Raw genomic sequence first — 22500 nt, 5'->3', positions numbered from 1 at the left:
TTGAACACATCATGTATGAGGAAGTGATACGAGCATTAAAAAACCCACCTGAACCGTTAATGAGCTTCATGTTAACGAGCTCATGAATGCACTAACTCGCGGAAACACAGGTTTCAGGTGCAGGAATACACACTTTCACACACTCACACAGAGACACCCTCAGACACACACACCCAGACGCACACACTACACACACACACACACAGTGTTTATATCTGTACACTGTTTTTAGCTCCTGCAGATGTCCACTCTAATTATGGACTCACTATCTGTGTGTGTGTGTGTGTGTGTGTGTGTGTGTGTGCCCATCAAAGCGTCGTAATGAAGAACGATGGAGGCCTTGTGGTGTCATGGTGTCAGAACATGAATGAGTGTGTGTTGAAGACACATGTTGTGTACTTGTGTGTGTTCTTGTTTCAGATGGGACACACACAGGAAGTACATTCCTTTCGTTCCCTCTCGTGGGACTCACGGGTTAGGGTTACATCTGCGTGTCTTTTTTCCTCATTGAGAAATAACATCTGACAGTAAAGTCTGTGGTGCGTTCACGCAACACGACACAATTCAACTTCGAGCTTGTTAAATCTTTAGATACTTTTTTATTGTCCTAGAATATGAAGAACAACATTAGAGGACCCCTCACTTTACAAGATGTAAACATAGTATCTTGTGGCTCAGATTACTTAGTGTATTTAGTAGTGTACCTAGCAGTGTATCTAGTAGTGTGCTTAGTAGTGTACTTAACCGTGTATGTGTACTTAGCAGTGTACTTAGTATTATACGCAGCAGTGTACTTAGTAGTATATTGCATAGTGTACTTAATAGTACTACAGTATAGTGTACTTAAGAGTGTACTAAAGCATAGTGTACTTAGTAGCATACTACAGCATAGTGTACTTACTGGCGTACTAAAGCATAGTGTACTTAGTAGCGTACTAAAGCATAGTTTACATAGTAGCATACTACACAGTAGCATACTACAGTGTAGTGTACTTAGTAGCGTACTACAGCATAGTGTACTTACTGGCGTACTAAAGCGTAGTGTACTTAGTAGCGTACTACAGCATAGTTTACTTAGTAGCGTACTAAAGCATAGTGTACTTAGTAGCGTACTAAAGCATAGTTTACATAGTAGCATACTACATAGTAGCATACTACAGCGTAGCGTACTTAGTAGTTTACTACAGCGTAGTTTACATAGTAGCGTACTACAGCGTAGTGTACTTAGTAGCGTACTAAAGCATAGTTTACTTAGTAGCGTACTAAAGCAGTGTACTTAGTAGCGTACTACAGCGTAGTTTACTTAGTAGCGTACTACAGCATAGTGTACTTACTGGCGTACTAAAGCATAGTGTACTTAGTAGCGTACTAAAGCATAGTTTACATAGTAGCATACTACATAGTAGCATACTACAGCGTAGCGTACTTAGTAGTTTACTACAGCGTAGTGTACTTAGTAGTTTACTACAGCATAGTTTACATAGTAGCATACTACAGCGTAGTGTACTTAGTAGCGTACTACAGCATAGTTTACATAGTAGCATACTACATAGTAGCATACTACATAGTAGCATACTACAGCGTAGCGTACTTAGTAGTTTACTACAGCGTAGCGTACTTAGTAGTTTACTACAGCGTAGTTTACATAGTAGCGTACTACAGCGTAGTGTACTTAGTAGCGTACTAAAGCATAGTGTACTTAGTAGCGTACTAAAGCATAGTTTACTTAGTAGCGTACTAAAGCATAGTGTACTTAGTAGCGTACTACAGCGTAGTGTAAGATATAAAGTATATATTTAATTTATCGACTCTGCTCTAGAGCTTTAAGGCAACTGTCTTTGTTATCTGCTCTCTCATTGGTTGTAACAGCTTGTCACTCACCGTTGTCGTCCAGTCAGAGAGCTGAACCCGGTGAAGGAGCGGCTCCGGTGGACCAAATATCCATCTGACGGAGAGCCGAATCTCAGCTTCACCGACATCCTGGAGAGACGGAGGGAATAACCGAAGATTTGAGTCCTTTATCTGGAAGAAAACACAGTAAATATTCTCCCATTTACTTCAGTTCCTGAGGAACCAGAGGAGTCGCCCCCTGGTGGTCAGGAGAGAGAATGCAGCTTCAACACATGAAGCATAGACTGCTATACAACCAGAGGAGTCGCCCCCTGGTGGTCAGGAGAGAGAATGCAGCTTCAACACATGAAGCATAGACTTCTATACAACCAGAGGAGTCGCCCCCTGGTGGTCAGGAGAGAGAATGCAGCTTCAACACATGAAGCATAGACTTCTATACAACCAGAGGAGTCGCCCCCTGGTGGTCAGGAGAGAGAATGCAGCTTTAACACATGAAGCATAGACTTCTATACAACCAGAGGAGTCGCCCCCTGGTGGTCAGGAGAGAGAATGCAGCTTCAACACATGAAGCATAGACTTCTATACAACCAGAGGAGTCGCCCCCTGGTGGTCAGGAGAGAGAATGCAGCTTTAACACGTGAAGCATAGACTTCTATACAACCAGAGGAGTCGCCCCCTGGTGGTCAGGAGAGAGAATGCAGCTTTAACACATGAAGCATAGACTTCTATACAACCAGAGGAGTCGCCCCCTGGTGGTCAGGAGAGAGAATGCAGCTTTAACACACATGACAAAGTCTGCAGAGTTCAGTGGAATCTTGAACACGGGTTCTGTTGGTTCTGTTGAAGGAACCCATAGAGCCTCAGTGTTTCCATTGAGAGAGAACTTCTAAGAGTCAAAGATGCAAACTTCAATTCTCCAGATTTACACATTGGTCTCGACTTGAACAGCTGTTAAGTAAAGTAAACGACATCTGGAATGTGACTCCAATATGAGGCAGGCACATTCCTCCAGAAGACATCAGGGGTGTGTGTGTGTGTGTTTGTGTGTGTGTGTGTGTGTGTGTGTGTGTGTGTGTGTGGAGGAAGCTGAAGAGGGAGATCTGGTCTTTAAAAATTAACCTTGACTTGCAAGTGATTTACGGGTCCCATGTGGTGAAGAGGTGAGAGGTAGAGGCTTGTGTCTGGCTACACACACACACACACACACACACACACACACACACACACACACACACACACACACACACACACACACGTCAAGACTTCTATACAACCAGAGGAGTCGCCCCCTGGTGGTCAGGAGAGAGAATGCAGCTTTAACACATGAAGCATAGACTTCTATACAACCAGAGGTTTCGCCCCCTGGTGGTCAGGAGAGAGAATGCAGCTTTAACACATGAAGCATAGACTTCTATACAACCAGAGGAGTCGCCCCCTGGTGGTCAGGAGAGAGAATGCAGCTTTAACACATGAAGCATAGACTTCTATACAACCAGAGGAGTCGCCCCCTGGTGGTCAGGAGAGAGAATGCAGCTTTAACACATGAAGCATAGACTTCTATACAACCAGAGGAGTCGCCCCCTGGTGGTCAGGAGAGAGAATGCAGCTTTAACACATGAAGCATAGACTTCTATACAACCAGAGGAGTCGCCCCCTGGTGGTCAGGAGAGAGAATGCAGCTTTAACACATGAAGCGTAGACTTCTGGTAACACTAACATGAACTCACGACCTTTAGCTGGTGCATTAAAACCACCTGACAGTCAGCATGAGTTGTATTATATTTATTTAATGTTCAGAAGTTCACATTGAATGAAGCTGTCAACTAAACTTCAGCCAAAGTTTAAAAATCATGTTTCTGATGTTTTCTTTGAGGATGAAATTTAGGATGTGAAAATAAACTGTAACAACACTACACAGTGAAAACGACTCAGCAGATCAGATATAATATAATATAATATATGATGTAATATGACATGATATAATATAAAATGATATAATATAATATGATGTATAAAATGATACATAGTATAATATAATATAATAAAACAAACACCTGCCAGCTGTTTGTTTTGCTCCTAAATGACGACGAGGCGTTCAGGTTCAGTTCAAAGTTATAAGAAGAGGATTCCTCGGTGCTCTGGACTTCAAACAGACGATAGGAAAACCTGCCTCTTGGTTTGAGTTCACATAGAAGAGGAAATGAGCTGATACACATGAAGCAAAAGGATGCAGGTTCAATCCCCTCCTACCGAAGGCCCCCGAGCCGGACCCCAACATGATGCAGGTTCATTGAACTCACCTGGCTGGATGAACTACCGGTTACTCCCAACTGTCACTGCAGCGAGTCCTCACCAAACGGCCTCATGTCCAACTGTGTGTGTGTGTGTGTGTGTGTGTGTGTGTGTGTGTGTGTGGGGTGTGTGTGTGTGTGTGTGTGTGTGTGTGTGTGCCAGCTGTCTGCTCCGTCCTGATAGCATTCAGTGTTGCAGCAGCTTTAATGAGGACGTCAGAGAGAAACCCAACAAGTTCTCCAGCTTTCTCTCCTCCTCCTCCTCCTCCTCTCAGCTTCCTCTTCACTCCGTTTTTCTGTTCCCCTCCTCCTCTTTCAGCCTTTTAGTAAACTTCATATATATCGTAGTGAACCCCTCACTCCTCCTCCTTCGCTCCTCCTGCTGCTGCTCTTGTTTTCTGTCTTGATTTGTCTCTCTCAACTCCTTCACCCTCAGCTCCTCCTCTTCTTCCCACTCCTCTCCTCTTTGTCATTTTCCTTCCACAAGACTCTCGTCTCTCCTCTCTCCTTCAACTCTTTTCTCTTCTCTTTGTTCACTTCCTCTTCGTTACTCTTCTTCTGTGTTTTCAGCGAGTGAGAATGTGAGGAACCTTACCAAACCTCACAATATGTCCAACAGAGCGTCACCATCACTGCTTCCCTCCACAAACAGCTGAATCAGATTCATTGAATTATTACATAAAATAATCTCTGTCAAACAAACGTTTATGATTATGATTCTTTTTTGATGTGAAGGTAAATCTTGGTGTCGTCTGCATAGCAGTGGAAGTCCAGGTTGAAATGGTGGTTAATCTGACGGAGAGGGGAGATATAGATGATGAAGAGGAATGGGCCCAGTACGGAACCTTGGAGGACACCTTGTGTGACTGGATGTGACAGAGGAGTTGGCCCAGTACGGAACCTTGGGGAACACCTTGTGTGACTGGATGTGACAGAGGAGTGGGCCCAGTACGGAACCTTGGGGAACACCTTGTGTGACTGGATGTGACAGAGGAGTGGGCCCAGTACGGAACCTTGGGGAACACCATGACGGCATGAGTCACGGTTTTATGGCTCTTTGGTTGGGTTTGGTAAGAAGCAGGACAAATCTCCAAATCCAGATCGAATCGATCATCAGTTCAGTGTTCTTCAGCCTGACCCTTCACCTTCTGACACGATGGAACCTTCAGGGTCACAACCTGAGAGCTCACAGACTACAAGTCATTTCAGAAGGTTTGCTGTAGGAAGCGATTCACAACCAAACCCTGAGAGGCTGAAGATGAACCGCTCTGTTGTGCTCCGTGTTTCAGAGGCTTTGTCATAAAGTTATGTCACGTGGGTGAATGATAATACCACACCCCGAGATTCCCTGAGAGAACTTTGATGAAAAGGAAAGCTGGTGGTTCACTGAGAAGAAATAAATATGATAAAAAAAGAATAGATTTTGTAACTTCATGGTCAGTAAATAATTTAAATGTGAAAGATTTGAGTTGAGTTATTATATTACATTTGTCTCTCAGCTGCGTTTGATTCATGTGAAGAATGTGCTGCGATAGAAAAACACACACAGTTTAAAATACACAAATATCTCTCATAGTTTAGAGACACACACCCACACACAATCAGCGGGCTGCTACAGAAACACACACCCACATTGACTTCAGCTGGCACATTCATTTCATAAGTTAACACACATGGCAGGCAGAGATAAGGAGCATGTGGAGGCCTCCACACCCTCCGTGTTGGTGTACTCTAAACCTTTAGGTTCAGGCGTCTTCATGAAAGTCTGTGAAAGTCAGTTCTATTGATGCTTCACTGTAAACGTAGCGGATCGCTCTGAGAACAAAGATGTTCCACAAGAACCTGAAACTAAAGAAGAACCTTTAATCTGAAGGGGATCCTCTACACCAGCTGATCAGTTAGACAAATACAAACAAAAAAGGTCTTATCTTGAGTTTGTTACATCTCCAGTTTTGTTTTTAATAATAATAATAATCAGGTTTAAAGAGTCATTTCTTGAACAACATTAACTACCAAACGACCTGGACACGTGACATGAGCAAAATAAAAACACATGTAGGATGATTTGTTCATTGATTTGTGAACTGACCTGATTGATTGACAGGATTTGTCATTTTTTGTGATATTCTGATGTTTTATCAGCTAATCAATTAACAAAAAAGGAGCAGATTGTCAGATGATTAAATTATATTATATTGTGGTTGTATTTCTACTTGTTAACAACAGGTATTTTTTCCCCCCTTAATACAAATTTATATAAATAATATTTATGTGTTTAAGTTAAATCAAACTATTCCAGTAACCTAATCGTGCATAATTCAGTGTGCACACTTAATAGTCACATTAATTCTAGAGCTAAAACCAGTTAGTTTCATGTTATAATGCACAGAAGATCCACAGGTACCTTCAGTAGAGTACATCAGTGCTGCCATCTGGTGGTATTAATATTCACCCACATGACATAACTTTAAGACAAAGCCTCTGAAACACGAGCACAACCCTGAAGGTTGTGACCATGAAGGTTGTGACCATGAAGGTTGTGACCCTGAAGGTTGTGACCATGAAGGTTGTGACCATGAAGGTTGTGACCCTGAAGGTTGTGACCATGAAGGTTGTGACCCTGAAGGTTGTGACCCTGATGGTTGTGACCCTGAAGGTTGTGACCCTGAAGGTTGTGACCATGAAGGTTGTGACCCTGAAGGTTGTGACCATGAAGGTTGTGACCATGAAGGTTGTGACCCTGAAGGTTGTGACCCTGATGGTTGTGACCCTGAAGGTTGTGACCCTGAAGGTTGTGACCATGAAGGTTGTGACCCTGAAGGTTGTGACCATGAAGGTTGTGACCATGAAGGTTGTGACCCTGATGGTTGTGACCCTGAAGGTTGTGACCATGAAGGTTGTGACCCTGATGGTTGTGACCCTGAAGGTTGTGACCCTGAAGGTTGTGACGCTGAAGGTTGTGACCCTGATGGTTGTGACCCTGAAGGTTGTGACCCTGAAGGTTGTGACGCTGAAGGTTGTGACCCTGATGGTTGTGACCCTGATGGTTGTGACGCTGATGGTTGTGACCCTGATGGTTGTGACCCTGATGTTTGTGACCCTGAAGGTTGTGACCCGGATGGTTGTGACCCTGAAGGTTGTGACCCTGATGGTTGTGACCCTGATGGTTGTGACACTGATGGTTGTGACCCTGATGGTCGTGACCCTGAAGGTCGTGACCCTGATGGTTGTGACCCTGAAGGTTGTGACTCTGATGGTTGTGACCCTGAAGGTTGTGACCCTGATGGTTTTGACCCTGAAGGTTGTGACCCTGATGGTTGTGACCCTGATGGTTGTGACACTGATGGTTGTGACCCTGATGGTCGTGACCCTGAAGGTCGTGACCCTGATGGTTGTGACCCTGAAGGTTGTGACTCTGATGGTTGTGACCCTGAAGGTTGTGACCCTGATGGTTGTGACCCTGAAGGTTGTGACCCTGATGGTTGTGACCCTGATGGTTGTGACCCTGATGGTCGTGACCCTGAAGGTCGTGACCCTGAAGGTTGTGACCCTGATGGTTGTGACCCTGAAGGTTGTGACCCTGATGGTTGTGACCCTGAAGGTTGTGACCCTGAAGGTCGTGACCCTAAAGGTTCCATCGTGTCAGAAGGTGAAGGACTGAAGATCTGAATCAGGTTAACTGATGGTTGTTTTAGTCATTTCAACCCTTTGGTCTTTTATGCTTTTTATGCATTTGTTTCTCTGATCATTGTTTTCTGACATGATTCAATATGTTCTTGTGTATAAATATATATTTATATATATATTTTTCTTATTATCTAAAAATAAAACAAGCTTTATTATGTAATGTCATCTCAGTAATATCAGCTACAGTAAACATGTTTATGAAGCGCAGAGTGAATGAGGAGCTCGTAAACATGACTTCAGGAGCAGGAAGCTGGTATAAAGTACCTGAGGTCTGTCTGTCTACCTACCTACCTGTCTGTCTACCTACCTACCTGTCTGTATACCTTTGTGTCTACCTACCTACCTGTCTGTATACCTTTGTGTCTACCTACCTACCTGTCTGTATACCTTTGTGTCTACCTACCTGTCTGTCTGTATACCTTTGTGTCTACCACCACCCATCTGTCTACCTTTGTGTCTACCAACCTGTCTGTATACCTTTGTGTCTACCTACCTACCTGTCTGTATACCTTTGTGTCTACCACCAACTGTCTGTCTACCTTTGTGTCTACCAACCACCCGTCTGTCTACCTTTGTGTCTACCAACCACCCGTCTGTCTACCAACCTCCTGTCTCCTACCGACCTCTCTACCTACCTGTCTGTCTACCTTTGTGTCTACCAACCTCCTGTCTCCTACCGACCTCTCTACCTACCTGTCTGTCTACCTTTGTGTCTACCAACCACCCGTCTGTCTACCAAACACCCACCCGTCTGTCTACCTTTGTGTCTACCAACCACCCGTCTGTCTACCAAACACCCACCCGTCTGTCTACCAACCACCTGTCTGTCTACCAAACACCCACCCGTCTGTCTACCTTTGTATCTACCAACCACCCGTCTGTCTACCAAACACCCACCCGTCTGTCTACCTTTGTGTCTACCAACCACCTGTCGACCGACACAGCTTGGAGTACACCTGTAGGTTCAACCTGGAGCTCAGCAGAAACTCTGGATGTGTGCGATGTGGTTGAAAAAGCTCCAGAAAACCTCAGTAAGGCGATCTGTGTCGCATGAACACATTCCTGATATTTATGAATGAAACCTACTTGTTTTCATATTTGTGACACATTAACATCTCATACACAGTTTTAAGTCAAAGAAATTAGAACCAGAGTTCATTTATTTTTTGGGTTGTTCGCACACACACACATTCCAAACCAACTGGTTTCACACACACACACACACACACACTTCAAACCAACTGGTTTCACACACACACACACACACACACACTTCAAACCAACTTGTTTCACACACACACACACACACACACACACACATTCCAAACCAACTGGTTTCACACACACACACACACACACACACTTCAAACCAACTTGTTTCACACACACACACACACACACACATTTCAAACCAACTGGTTTCACACACACACACATTTCAAACCAACTGGTTTCACACACACACACATTTCAAACCAACTGGTTTCACACACACACACACACATTTTAAACCAACTGGTTTCACTGGTTCGTATTCCAGTCCGTTTCCAGAGGCTGTGATTTACTGAAGAGGAACCGTGAGAGTTCTCCTCTGTTTGAGAAACAGATCGGTCTGGAGTCTCAGATTTTACATTAAAGACACTTGCACACTTTTAATACTGTATACACACACACACACACACACACACACACACACACACACACTATATATATCTTGCATTTAATATCCCATGCCAATACTGTTTGTATTGTTATATTTATACTATTATTTATGGAGCACATTGCACTTTTACTGCTTCTTTTTGCATGCTTCTGGTACTTGCACCAGTCCAGTACTTGCACCAGTCCAGTACTTGCACCAGTCCAGTACTTGTACCAGTCCAGTACTTGCACCAGTCCAGTACTTGTACCAGTCCAGTACTTGTACCAGTCCAGTACTTGCACCAGTCCAGTACTTGCACCAGTCCAGTACTTGTACCAGTCCAGTACTTGCACCAGTCCAGTACTTGTACCAGTCCAGTACTTGTACCAGTCCAGTACTTTTACCAGTCCAGTACTTGCACTCTAAGTAGCATCTGAAGCAGAACGAGTTTAAAGAAGTTTAAAGAGCACCATGCCCCTGAATAAAACCTTCACCTCCACACAGAAACACTGGACCCATCACACGCAGGCAGCTCGCTGGCTTCGGGTCCACGGAGCAGACGGAACATCCGGGAACCGAAACCCGATCCGCACCAGACGTGGACTGCCTGCTGTGTTTTCCGCCCTTCAGAGCCGGGATGATGGAGCAGCGCGGGGCCACATGATTGGTGGATGCGTCCGGCAGAGCAGCAACCGAACCCCGTCTTGTTTGTCTTCGGGATCCAGCCACTCCGGGACGAGGCTTTACCCGCAGGTCTGCGGTAAGAACAACAACAACAACACGGGCACGCACACAACAAACAAGGCGCGTGACAAAGGGGGCTGGAAGGGAGAACAACACACCGGGATCGCGCTCAGACAAACCCGGGACGCACTCGATCCGGGTCCGCTCGCTTGCTTGACAGCTGCAGGGCCAATGGAAACGTGCACGAGGCGCCGGCTGCGCGCGGCTGCAGCCAATGGAAGCGCGTGAAATGCCTCGCGTGTGCGCGTGCTGGCTCTCTCTCTCTCGCGCTCTCTCTCCAGCTTTCAGGTTAGGCTGCGAGAGAAAAAAAAAAAAAAAGAAAAAAACTTCCCCAAAATAAAACAAGAAGGAGCCGCTGTTTGTGTTTTGGCTGCTGCAGTGGCCATTTTAGGTTTTAGGTGAGGGGCGCCTTGAACGGCTGGATGCGGCGAGGCGTGCGTGCGTGCGTGCGCAGGACTCCGGCATCCAGACTGAATAAACTCCTGCAAGCTTTATGTGGATTAAATAGATATTGCACAGAGTTGCACTCCTCCTCCTCCTCCTCTTCATCCCTCCTCCCACCCCCACCTCCCCAACACCCCCCTCGCTAATTTTTTATGCATTTTTCTAAACTGTCATGGCGATTTTGTGTCCTTGGAAATAAACCGCGCCAGTGGCTCTCTCTCTCGCGGGCGGACCGGGCGGACGTCTCGCCGGTGAGAGCGCGTGTCCAGCGTCCGCAGCAGGTGAGCGGTCCTCCGGGGAGGGTTTATCCACGGAGAGGGGTCCCCGAGACGGACTTTAGGGTCCACACGTGTAGGAGACGGGTTCAGCAGCAGAGCTAGCTGGGTACGTAGCATCGGCTGCAGCGGGGAGAGGACACCGTGTCTCCGTGTCTGTCTCTATGTCTCCGTGTCTCTCTTCCGGGCGGCTTTGTGTTCCTCCTCCCGGGAAGCTGCCCCTCTTCTTCATAGCTAGCGAGCTAGCTAGCTAGCGAGTTCCAGTCAATTCAGCAACATTCAAGCTAGCTTGAGTGTTAGCCGCGCGCTAGCTGCGCGTTAGCATTGATCATTTAGCCCAAACCCTCACAGAAGCTCGGCTGTTAGCCAGCTAGCCACTGGAGACGTGTGTAGCTGTGTGTGTAGTTGGCGTGTGTGTAGTTGACGTGTGTGTGCGCGTATAATGAGTCATGAAGCGGCGTTGTGCACGCGCTCACCTGGCCAGGTGTGACACCCGGCAGACAAAAGGTGGTGCGCTAACCCCGCTGCCTGAGAGGACCAGCCCGTTCATTCAGGCTGCAGATGTTTTCCGTCTCACCGGGAAGTTTGAGGTTAAAGGTCACGGGTTCAGGTCTCCAGGAGGTTCAGGTCTCCAGGAGGTTCAGGTCTCCAGGAGGTTCAGGTCTCCAGGAGGTTCGTCAGCAGGCGGCCAGGTGGACCAGCGGGTTCAACCTCACAGGGTCAAAGCTTTGGTTGTTGCACATTAATGAGACGAGAGGCAGCCTCTGATCTCCATCTTTTTCTTCTTGTCTTCTTGTCCTGTCTTCTCGCCCTCTGTCTTGTCGTCCTTTGTCTTCTAGTTTGTTGTCTTCTGGTCTACTCACCCTCAACCTATTGTCCATTGTTTGCTCGCCCTTTGTCTTCTCGTCCTCTGTCTTCTCGCCTTCTGTCTTCTCGCCTTCTGTCTTCTCGTCCTCTGTCTTCTCGTCCTCTGTCTTCTCGTCCTTTGTCTTGTCGTCCTTTGTCTTCTCGTCCTTTTTCTTTTCGCCCTCTGTCTTCTCGTCCTCTGTCTTCTCGTCCTTTGTCTTGTCGTCCTTTGTCTTCTCATCCTCTGTCTTCTCGTCTTCTGTCTTTTCGCCCTCTGTCTTCTCGTCCTTTGTCTTCTCGTCCTCTGTCTTCTCGTCCTCTGTCTTCTCGCCCTCTGTCTTCTCGTCCTCTGTCTTCTCGTCCTCTGTCTTCTCGTCCTCTGTCTTCTCGTCCTCTGTCTTCTCATCCTCTGTCTTCTCGTCCTCTGTCTTCTCGCCCTCTGTCTTCTCGTCCTCTGTCTTCTCGTCCTCTGTCTTCTCGCCCTCTGTCTTCTCGTCCTCTGTCTTCTCGTCCTCTGTCTTCTCGTCCTCTGTCTTCTCGTCCTTTGTCTTCTCATCCTCTGTCTTCTCGTCCTCTGTCTTCTCGCCCTCTGTCTTCTCGTCCTTTGTTTTCTCGCCCTCTGTCTTCTCGTCTTCTCGCCCTCTGTCTTCTCGTCCTTTGTCTTCTCGCCCTCTGTCTTCTCGTCCTTTGTTTTCTCGCCCTCTGTCTTCTCGTCTTCTCGCCCTCTGTCTTCTCGCCCTCTGTCTTCTCGTCCTTTGTCTTCTCGTCCTCTGTTTTCTCGCCCTCTGTCTTCTCGCCCTCTGTCTTCTCGCCCTCTGTCTTCTCGTCCTCTGTCTTCTCGTTCTCTCTTCTCGCCCTCTGTCTTCTCGTCCTTTGTCTTCTCGTTCTGTCTTCTCGTCCTTTGTCTTCTCGTCCTTTGTCTTCTCGCCCTTTGTCTTCTTGCCCTCTGTCTTCTCGTCCTTTGTCTTCTCGTTCTGTCTTCTCGTCCTTTGTCTTCTCGTCCTCTGTCTTTTCGTCCTCTGTCTTCTCGTCCTTTGTCTTGTCGTCCTTTCTTTGTCTTCTCGCCCTCTGTCTTCTCATCCTCTGTCTTCTCGTCCTTTGTCTTGTCGTCCTTTCTTTGTCTTCTCGCCCTCTGTCTTCTCATCCTCTGTCTTCTCATCCTCTGTCTTCTCGCCCTCTGTCTTCTCGTCCTATGTCTTCTCGTCCTTTGTTTTCTCGCCCTCTGTCTTCTCGTCTTCTCGCCCTCTATCTTCTCGTCCTTTGTCTTCTCGTCCTCTGTCTTCTCGCCCTCTGTCTTCTCATCCTCTGTCTTCTCGTCCTTTGTCTTCTCGTCCTCTGTCTTCTCGTCCTTTGTTTTCTCGCCCTCTGTCTTCTCGTCTTCTCGCCCTCTATCTTCTCGTCCTTTGTCTTCTCGTCCTCTGTCTTCTCGCCCTCTGTCTTCTCGCCCTCTGTCTTCTCATCCTTTGTTTTCTCGTCCTCTGTCTTCTCATCTTCTCGCCCTCTGTCTTCTCGTCCTTTGTTTTCTCGTCCTCTGTCTTCTCATCCTTTGTTTTCTCGTCCTCTGTCTTCTCATCTTCTCGCCCTCTGTCTTCTCGTCCTTTGTTTTCTCGTCCTCTGTCTTCTCATCTTCTCGCCCTCTGTCTTCTCGTCCTTTGTTTTCTCGTCCTCTGTCTTCTCATCCTTTGTTTTCTCGTCCTCTGTCTTCTCATCTTCTCGCCCTCTGTCTTCTCGTCCTTTGTCTTCTCGCCCTCTGTCTTCTTGTCCTTTGTCTTCTCGCCCTCTGTCTTCTCGTCCTCTGTCTTCTCGTCCTTTGTTTTCTCGTCCTTTGTCTTCTCATCCTCTGTCTTCTCGTCCTTTGTCTTCTCGTCCTTTGTTTTCTCGTCCTCTGTCTTCTCATCCTTTGTTTTCTCGTCCTCTGTCTTCTCATCTTCTCGCCCTCTGTCTTCTCGCCCTCTGTCTTCTCGCCCTCTGTCTTCTTGTCCTTTGTCTTCTCGCCCTCTGTCTTCTCGTCCTCTGTCTTCTCGTCCTTTGTCTTCTCGTCCTTTGTCTTCTCATCCTCTGTCTTCTCGTCCTCTGTCTTCTCGCCCTCTGTCTTCTCATCCTCTGTCTTCTCGTCCTTTGTCTTCTCGTCCTTTGTCTTCTCATCCTGTCTTCTCGTCCTTTGTCTTCTCGCCCTCTGTCTTCTCGTCCTTTGTTTTCTCGTCCTCTGTCTTCTCATCTTCTCGCCCTCTGTCTTCTCGTCCTTTGTTTTCTCGTCCTCTGTCTTCTCATCCTTTGTTTTCTCGTCCTCTGTCTTCTCATCTTCTCGCCCTCTGTCTTCTCATCCTTTGTTTTCTTGTCCTCTGTCTTCTCATCTTCTCGCCCTCTGTCTTCTCGCCCTCTGTCTTCTCGTCCTTTGTCTTCTCATCCTCTGTCTTCTTGTCCTTTGTCTTCTCGCCCTCTGTCTTCTCGTCCTCTGTCTTCTCGCCCTCTGTCTTCTCGTCCTTTGTTTTCTCATCCTCTGTCTTCTCGTCCTCTGTCTTCTCATCCTTTGTCTTCTCATCCTCTGTCTTCTCGTCCTTTGTCTTCTCGCCCTCTGTCTTCTCATCCTCTGTCTTCTCGTCCTTCTCACTTTTTGAAACAGTTGGACAGTTTATAATAATGTCTGAGACTCATTCATTAGTTTGTACTGATAAAGGACGAATTTGGCTGTTATAAAACACCAGCCTGTCCTAACCGGCTGCGTGTTAACGGTAAACGTAGTGTGTGTCCTATCCGGCTGCGTGTTAACGGTAAACGTAGTGTGTGTCCTAACCGGCTGCGTGTTAACGGTAAACGTAGTGTGTGTCCTAACCGGCTGCGTGTTAACGGTAAACGTAGTGTGTGTCCTAACCGGCTGCGTGTTAACGGTAAACGTAGTGTGTGTCCTAACCGGCTGCGTGTTAACGGTAAACGTAGTGTGTGTCCTATCCGGCTGCGTGTTAACGGTAAACGTAGTGTGTGTCCTAACCGGCTGCGTGTTAACGGTAAACGTAGTGTGTGTCCTAACCGGCTGCGTGTTAACGGTAAACGTAGTGTGTGTCCTCACCGGCTGCGTGTTAACGGTAAACGTAGTGTGTGTCCTAACCGGCTGCGTGTTAACGGTAAACGTAGTGTGTGTCCTAACCGGCTGCGTGTTAACGGTAAACGTAGTGTGTGTCCTAACCGGCTGCGTGTTAACGGTAAACGTAGTGTGTGTCCTAACCGGCTGCGTGTTAACGGTAAACGTAGTGTGTGTCCTATCCGGCTGCGTGTTAACGGTAAACGTAGTGTGTGTCCTAACCGGCTGCGTGTTAACGGTAAACGTAGTGTGTGTCCTAACCGGCTGCGTGTTAACGGTAAACGTAGTGTGTGTCCTATCCGGCTGCGTGTTAACGGTAAACGTAGTGTGTGTCCTAACCGGCTGCGTGTTAACGGTAAACGTAGTGTGTGTCCTAACCGGCTGCGTGTTAACGGTAAACGTAGTGTGTGTCCTATCCGGCTGCGTGTTAACGGTAAACGTAGTGTGTGTCCTAACCGGCTGCGTGTTAACGGTAAACGTAGTGTGTGTCCTAACCGGCTGCGTGTTAACGGTAAACGTAGTGTGTGTCCTAACCGGCTGCGTGTTAACGGTAAACGTAGTGTGTGTCCTATCCGGCTGCGTGTTAACGGTAAACGTAGTGTGTGTCCTAACCGGCTGCGTGTTAACGGTAAACGTAGTGTGTGTCCTAACCGGCTGCGTGTTAACGGTAAACGTAGTGTGTGTCCTAACCGGCTGCGTGTTAACGGTAAACGTAGTGTGTGTCCTAACCGGCTGTTAAAGGTAAACGTAGTGTGTGTCCTAACCGGCTGCGTGTTAACGGTAAACGTAGTGTGTGTCCTAACCGGCTGCGTGTTAACGGTAAACGTAGTGTGTGTCCTAACCGGCTGCGTGTTAACGGTAAACGTAGTGTGTGTCCTAACCGGCTGCGTGTTAACGGTAAACGTAGTGTGTGTCCTAACCGGCTGCGTGTTAACGGTAAACGTAGTGTGTGTCCTAACCGGCTGCGTGTTAACGGTAAACGTAGTGTGTGTCCTAACCGGCTGCGTGTTAACGGTAAACGTAGTGTGTGTCCTAACCGGCTGCGTGTTAACGGTAAACGTAGTGTGTGTCCTAACCGGCTGCGTGTTAACGGTAAACGTAGTGTGTGTCCTCACCGGCTGCGTGTTAACGGTAAACGTAGTGTGTGTCCTAACCGGCTGCGTGTTAACGGTAAACGTAGTGTGTGTCCTAACCGGCTGCGTGTTAACGGTAAACGTAGTGTGTGTGTCCTAACCGGCTGCGTGTTAACGGTAAACGTATGTGTGTGTGTCCTAACCGGCTGCGTGTTAACGGTAAACGTATGTGTGTGTGTCCTAACCGGCTGCATGTTAACGGTAAACGTAGTGAGTGTCCTAACCGGCTGCGTGTTAACGGTAAACGTAGTGTGTGTCCTAACCGGCTGTTAAAGGTAAACGTAGTGTGTGTCCTAACCGGCTGCGTGTTAACGGTAAACGTAGTGTGTGTCCTAACCGGCTGCGTGTTAACGGTAAACGTAGTGTGTGTCCTAACCGGCTGCGTGTTAACGGTAAACGTAGTGTGTGTCCTAACCGGCTGTTAAAGGTAAACGTAGTGTGTGTCCTAACCGGCTGTTAAAGGTAAACGTAGTGTGTGTCCTAACCGGCTGCGTGTTAACGGTAAACGTAGTGTGTGTCCTAACCGGCTGTTAAAGGTAAACGTAGTGTGTGTCCTAACCGGCTGCGTGTTAACGGTAAACGTAGTGTGTGTCCTAACCGGCTGCGTGTTAACGGTAAACGTAGTGTGTGTCCTAACCGGCTGCGTGTTAACGGTAAACGTAGTGTGTGTCCTCACCGGCTGCGTGTTAACGGTAAACGTAGTGTGTGTCCTAACCGGCTGCGTTTCAACGGTAAACGTAGTGTGTGTCCTCACCGGCTGCGTGTCAACGGTAAACGTAGTGTGTGTGTCCTAACCGGCTGCGTGTTAACGGTAAACGTAGTGTGTGTCCTCACCGGCTGCGTGTTAACGGTAAACGTAGTGTGTGTCCTAACCGGCTGCGTGTTAACGGTAAACGTAGTGTGTGTCCTCACCGGCTGCGTTTCAACGGTAAACGTAGTGTGTGTCCTAACCGGCTGCGTGTTAACGGTAAACGTAGTGAGTGTCCTAACCGGCTGCGTGTTAACGGTAAACGTAGTGTGTGTCCTAACCGGCTGTTAAAGGTAAACGTAGTGAGTGTCCTAACTGGCTGCGTGTTAACGGTAAACGTAGTGTGTGTCCTAACCGGCTGTTAACGGTAAACGTAGTGTGTGTCCTAACCGGCTGCGTGTTAACGGTAAACGTAGTGTGTGTCCTAACCGGCTGCGTGTTAACGGTAAACGTAGTGTGTGTCCTCACCGGCTGTTAACGGTAAACGTAGTGTGTGTCCTAACCGGCTGCGTGTTAACGGTAAACGTAGTGTGTGTCCTCACCGGCTGCGTTTCAACGGTAAACGTAGTGTGTGTCCTAACCGGCTGCGTGTTAACGGTAAACGTAGTGTGTGTCCTCACCGGCTGCGTGTTAACGGTAAACGTAGTGTGTGTCCTCACCGGCTGCGTTTCAACGGTAAACGTAGTGTGTGTCCTAACCGGCTGCGTGTTAAAGGTAAACGTAGTGTGTGTCCTATCCGGCTGCGTGTTAACGGTAAACGTAGTGTGTGTCCTAACCGGCAGCGTGTCAACGGTAAACGTAGAGTGTGTCCTAACCGGCTGTTAACGGTAAACGTAGTGTGTGTCCTAACCGGCTGCGTGTTAACGGTAAACGTAGTGTGTGTCCTAACCGGCTGCGTGTTAACGGTAAACGTAGTGTGTGTCCTAACCGGCTGCGTGTTAACGGTAAACGTAGTGTGTGTCCTAACCGGCTGCGTGTTAACGGTAAACGTAGTGTGTGTCCTATCCGGCTGCGTGTTAACGGTAAACGTAGTGTGTGTCCTAACCGGCTGCGTGTTAACGGTAAACGTAGTGTGTGTCCTAACCGGCTGCGTGTTAACGGTAAACGTAGTGTGTGTCCTAACCGGCTGCGTGTTAACGGTAAACGTAGTGTGTGTCCTATCCGGCTGCGTGTTAAAGGTAAACGTAGTGTGTGTCCTAACCGGCTGCGTGTTAACGGTAAACGTAGTGTGTGTCCTATCCGGCTGTTAACGGTAAACGTAGTGTGTGTCCTAACCGGCTGCGTGTCAACGGTAAACGTAGTGTGTGTCCTAACTGGCTGTTAACGGTAAACGTAGTGTGTGTCCTAACCGGCTGCGTGTTAACGGTAAACGTAGTGTGTGTCCTATCCGGCTGCGTGTTAACGGTAAACGTAGTGTGTGTCCTCACCGGCTGCGTGTTAAAGGTAAACGTAGTGTGTGTCCTCACCGGCTGCGTGTTAACGGTAAACGTAGTGTGTGTCCTAACCGGCTGCGTGTTAACGGTAAACGTAGTGTGTGTCCTAACCGGCTGCGTGTTAACGGTAAACGTAGTGTGTGTCCTAACCGGCTGTTAACGGTAAACGTAGTGTGTGTCCTAACCGGCTGCGTGTTAACGGTAAACGTAGTGTGTGTCCTCACCGGCTGCGTGTTAACGGTAAACGTAGTGTGTGTCCTCACCGGCTGCGTGTTAACGGTAAACGTAGTGTGTGTCCTAACCGGCTGTGTGTTAACGGTAAACGTAGTGTGTGTCCTAACCGGCTGCGTGTCAACGGTAAACGTAGTGTGTGTCCTAACCGGCTGCGTGTTAACGGTAAACGTAGTGTGTGTCCTAACCGGCTGCGTGTCAACGGTAAACGTAGAGTGTGTCCTAACCGTCTGTTAACGGTAAACGTAGTGTGTGTCCTAACCGGCTGCGTGTTAACGGTAAACGTAGTGTGTGTCCTAACCGGCAGCGTGTCAACGGTAAACGTAGAGTGTGTCCTAACCGGCTGTTAACGGTAAACGTAGTGTGTGTCCTAACCGGCTGCGTGTTAACGGTAAACGTAGTGTGTGTCCTAACCGGCTGTTAACGGTAAACGTAGTGTGTGTCCTAACCGGCTGCGTGTCAACGGTAAACGTAGTGTGTGTCCTAACTGGCTGTTAACGGTAAACGTAGTGTGTGTCCTAACCGGCTGCGTGTTAACGGTAAACGTAGTGTGTGTCCTAACCGGCTGTTAACGGTAAACGTAGTGTGTGTCCTAACCGGCTGCGTGTTAACGGTAAACGTAGTGTGTGTCCTAACCGGCTGCGTGTTATCGGTAAACGTAGTGTGTGTCCTAACCGGCTGCGTGTTAACGGTAAACGTAGAGTGTGTCCTAACCGGCTGCGTGTTAACGGTAAACGTAGTGTGTGTCCTAACCGGCTGCGTGTTATCGGTAAACGTAGTGTGTGTCCTAACCGGCTGCGTGTTAACGGTAAACGTAGTGTGTGTCCTAACCGGCTGCGTGTTAACGGTAAACGTAGTGTGTGTCCTAACCGGCTGCGTGTTAACGGTAAACGTAGTGTGTGTCCTAACCGGCTGCGTGTTATCGGTAAACGTAGTGTGTGTCCTAACCGGCTGCGTGTTAACGGTAAACGTAGTGTGTGTCCTAACCGGCTGCGTGTTAACGGTAAACGTAGTGTGTGTCCTAACCGGCTGCGTGTTATCGGTAAACGTAGTGTGTGTCCTAACCGGCTGCGTGTTATCGGTAAACGTAGTGTGTGTCCTAACCGGCTGCGTGTTAACGGTAAACGTAGTGTGTGTCCTAACCGGCTGCGTGTTATCGGTAAACGTAGTGTGTGTCCTAACCGGCTGCGTGTTAACGGTAAACGGTATCTTTAGGATTCCTCTTTATTTTACGATAAGAAGCTGGACGGAGGTCACGTGACTTCCTGTAAACACTGGATGTGTTTTCCAGTAAATATCACAATATTCAACATTATTAAATAATAATCAACATGTGTTTCCTGTTTTAAAAGACTTCCAGAACTCTCTCTTCTGATTGGACGAGGGTTGTTTACATGGTGTAACATGGCGCTCGTTGAGTTTGACCACACTGAACGTGTTTTATTTGAGACGAGTCCACGTTTTTAGGCTTTTATTGAAGCTTAATAGCACTAATATCCAGCGGTATTTAACCGTATCTTTATATTCTTTTTTACTATCAAATTTTCATATTCAAATATCTTTCTTTGAATTTGAATTTAGAATAATCGTCTCCTTCAGCGACACAGAATCAGTGTAATGTTTCACATTATTATAAACACCGTTTTATATTAATAAATCCAATATGATGGACCACTGATTCTACATCTAGGAAGATTCTAATTCTCCGTGTGAAGTGTTGTTGTTGTTGTTATTATTATAAAGGTGACTCCTCAAATAAAGTATTTTATTAAAAAAATTAATGTCTTTGTGGTGCAGCTTTAATTTTAGTTCTGTTATGTGATCCATAACATCCAAATTGCTCATGTTTGAATAAAATGACTTTATTATCTGGTTATTAAAACCACTTGAATGAATGCGTTTCCATTCTGATCACATTGGGCCGTTTATTGTGACTTCCTGGTCCAGAACCGCCCATAGGGTCTGACCCCTGACCACACATGGGTCCAGATACAACGGGGTCTGGACCTGGTCCACCTGTTAGTGACCCCTGATATAAACCTAGTAGATCCTTTTAATAGTAATAATGTTACTGTTAGAAACTGCATCCTAACTGACGTCAATCGGCAACTTCAGAACGCTATCGATTGGGTTCGGAGGTTTTATTGATCTGCAGGTGATCAGCTCCTTCATTTGCTTTTGTGCGTCAACATTCTCATAAATCGTAAAGTTCTAAGCATGTGGGACAAAACTCAGAGCTCACGGACTTTAACATCCATCAAGAGAATCAGTGGAACTGAAATAACTTTAACTTAAAAGAAGAAGATGATGATGATGATGATGATGTGGAACAATTCTGATTAAAACTGTCTCCATCACCGTCCAGTCCAGGTGTTTGAAGCACCTCGATGATCCAACCTGTGATGCTTCAGACACGTTCAGGTCCTCGTTTCACCGTGCGGCCGTTTGGAATGTTGCACTTTTAATGAGAAGCGAAGCGAACGTTTAGATCTACTTTATTTATTAAGAGAAGAAGAAGAGCTTCATGTGAGAAGTTATGAAACGTTTCCCTGATCGCACGCACATGCAGACACACACTCTGAGACATGCAGACACAGACTCACACAGACTCACACATGCAGACAGACTCACACACACTCACACATGCAGACACACACTCTGAGACATCCACACAGACTCACACATGCAGACACACACTCTGAGACATGCAGACACAGACACACACTCACACAGACTCACACACACTGACACATGCAGACAAACACTCACACAGACTCACACAGACTCACACATGCAGACACACACACACACTCACACAGACTCACACATGCAGACGCACACAGAGACTCACACATGCAGACACACACACACACAGAGACTCACACATGCAGACACACACAGAGACTCACACATGCAGACACACACTCTGAGACATGCAGACACAGACACACACTCACACAGACTCTCACAAACTCACACATGCAGACACAGACTCACACAGAGACTCACACATGCAGACACACACTCTGAGACATGCAGACACAGACACACACTCACACAGACTCTCACAAACTCACACATGCAGACACAGACTCACACAGAGACTCACACATGCAGACACACACTCTGAGACATGCAGACACAGACACACACTCACACAGACTCTCACAAACTCACACATGCAGACACAGACTCACACAGACTCACACATGCAGACACAGACTCACACAGACTCACACATGCAGACACAGACTCACACAGACTCACACATGCAGACACACACTCTGAGACATGCAGACACAGACACAAACTCACACAGACTCACACAAACTCACACATGCAGACACAGACTCACACAGACTCACACATGCAGACACAGACTCACACATGCAGACACAGACTCACACAGACTCACACATGCAGACACAGACTCACACAGACTCACACATGCAGACACAGACTCACACAGACTCACACATGCAGACACAGACTCACACAGACTCACACATGCAGACACAGACTCACACAGACTCACACATGCAGACACAGACTCACACATGCAGGAGTTTGTTTATAGACCTTATAAAGAAGATCTTCTGATCCCAATCAAATGAAAACTGAACTTTATTGACCAATGATTTCAGCTCTGGTCTTAAAGTGCTGAATACATTTAAAATATACAAATAAGGTGTTTGGCGTAACTTCTCCTTGCGTCTCACTCCACTGCGTCATGAACGGAGTTAATGGAACCCGAGTCCTCGAGATCCGGTGCTATGAAACGTCCTCCTGGAGCATCGCCGGTCGGCCGGCGTGTCTCCGCTCCACATGAACCCAGCCGTGACGTTACGGGTTCATGATGCAGCTGCAGCTTATGATCCCGTGTTGAAATAGTTCTGATCGCTCGGATGAACCGAGGTGGTCCAGATGCTGTAGTTCCTCCGCGATGATAAATATATCGTCTGTTCCTGCTGGAGAGGACGGTTAGACCTGTTGAACCGGGTCTTACCGGATGTGTTTGGGGTTCTGCTGAAGCTCAATGGACGAGCGTGTGCAGCGGAGCATCTCCGTGTTTGAGCCTCTACCCGTCCTCAGTTGA

At 47.3% G+C, this 22500-nt stretch overlaps 2 protein-coding genes across 4 annotated transcripts in view; one reads left to right on the top strand and one right to left on the bottom strand.

Annotated features, from left to right (window-relative positions):
• ripor3 (RIPOR family member 3) overlaps positions 1 to 4533 on the bottom strand; it is a 21973-nt gene extending 17440 nt beyond the window's left edge. Inside the window, 2 exon segments of the mRNA XM_034532710.1 lie at positions 1882 to 1980; positions 4152 to 4533. Of these exon segments, the coding sequence (XP_034388601.1) occupies positions 1882 to 1979 (98 nt within the window). The 5' untranslated portion in view covers position 1980; positions 4152 to 4533.
• Positions 4534 to 10798: 6265 nt separating this feature from the next.
• Positions 10799 to 22500, top strand: part of chd6 (chromodomain helicase DNA binding protein 6) — a 49901-nt gene continuing 38199 nt past the window's right edge. For 2 of the 3 annotated variants that reach the window (XM_034532093.1, XM_034532091.1), the window contains exon 1: positions 10799 to 10940. The gene's annotated coding sequence lies outside the window, so the exon portion shown is untranslated. Of the gene's footprint in view, positions 11044 to 22500 lie in introns of all 3 variants that reach the window. The other variant, XM_034532092.1, reaches the window with a different exon arrangement.

The sequence above is a fragment of the Cyclopterus lumpus genome, chromosome 5 (assembly GCF_009769545.1).
Source record: "Cyclopterus lumpus isolate fCycLum1 chromosome 5, fCycLum1.pri, whole genome shotgun sequence".
Classification (NCBI taxonomy): domain Eukaryota; kingdom Metazoa; phylum Chordata; class Actinopteri; order Perciformes; family Cyclopteridae; genus Cyclopterus; species Cyclopterus lumpus.
The sequence above is the reverse complement of the archived record's forward strand: the minus strand, read 5'-3'. Positions and strand labels throughout refer to the sequence as shown.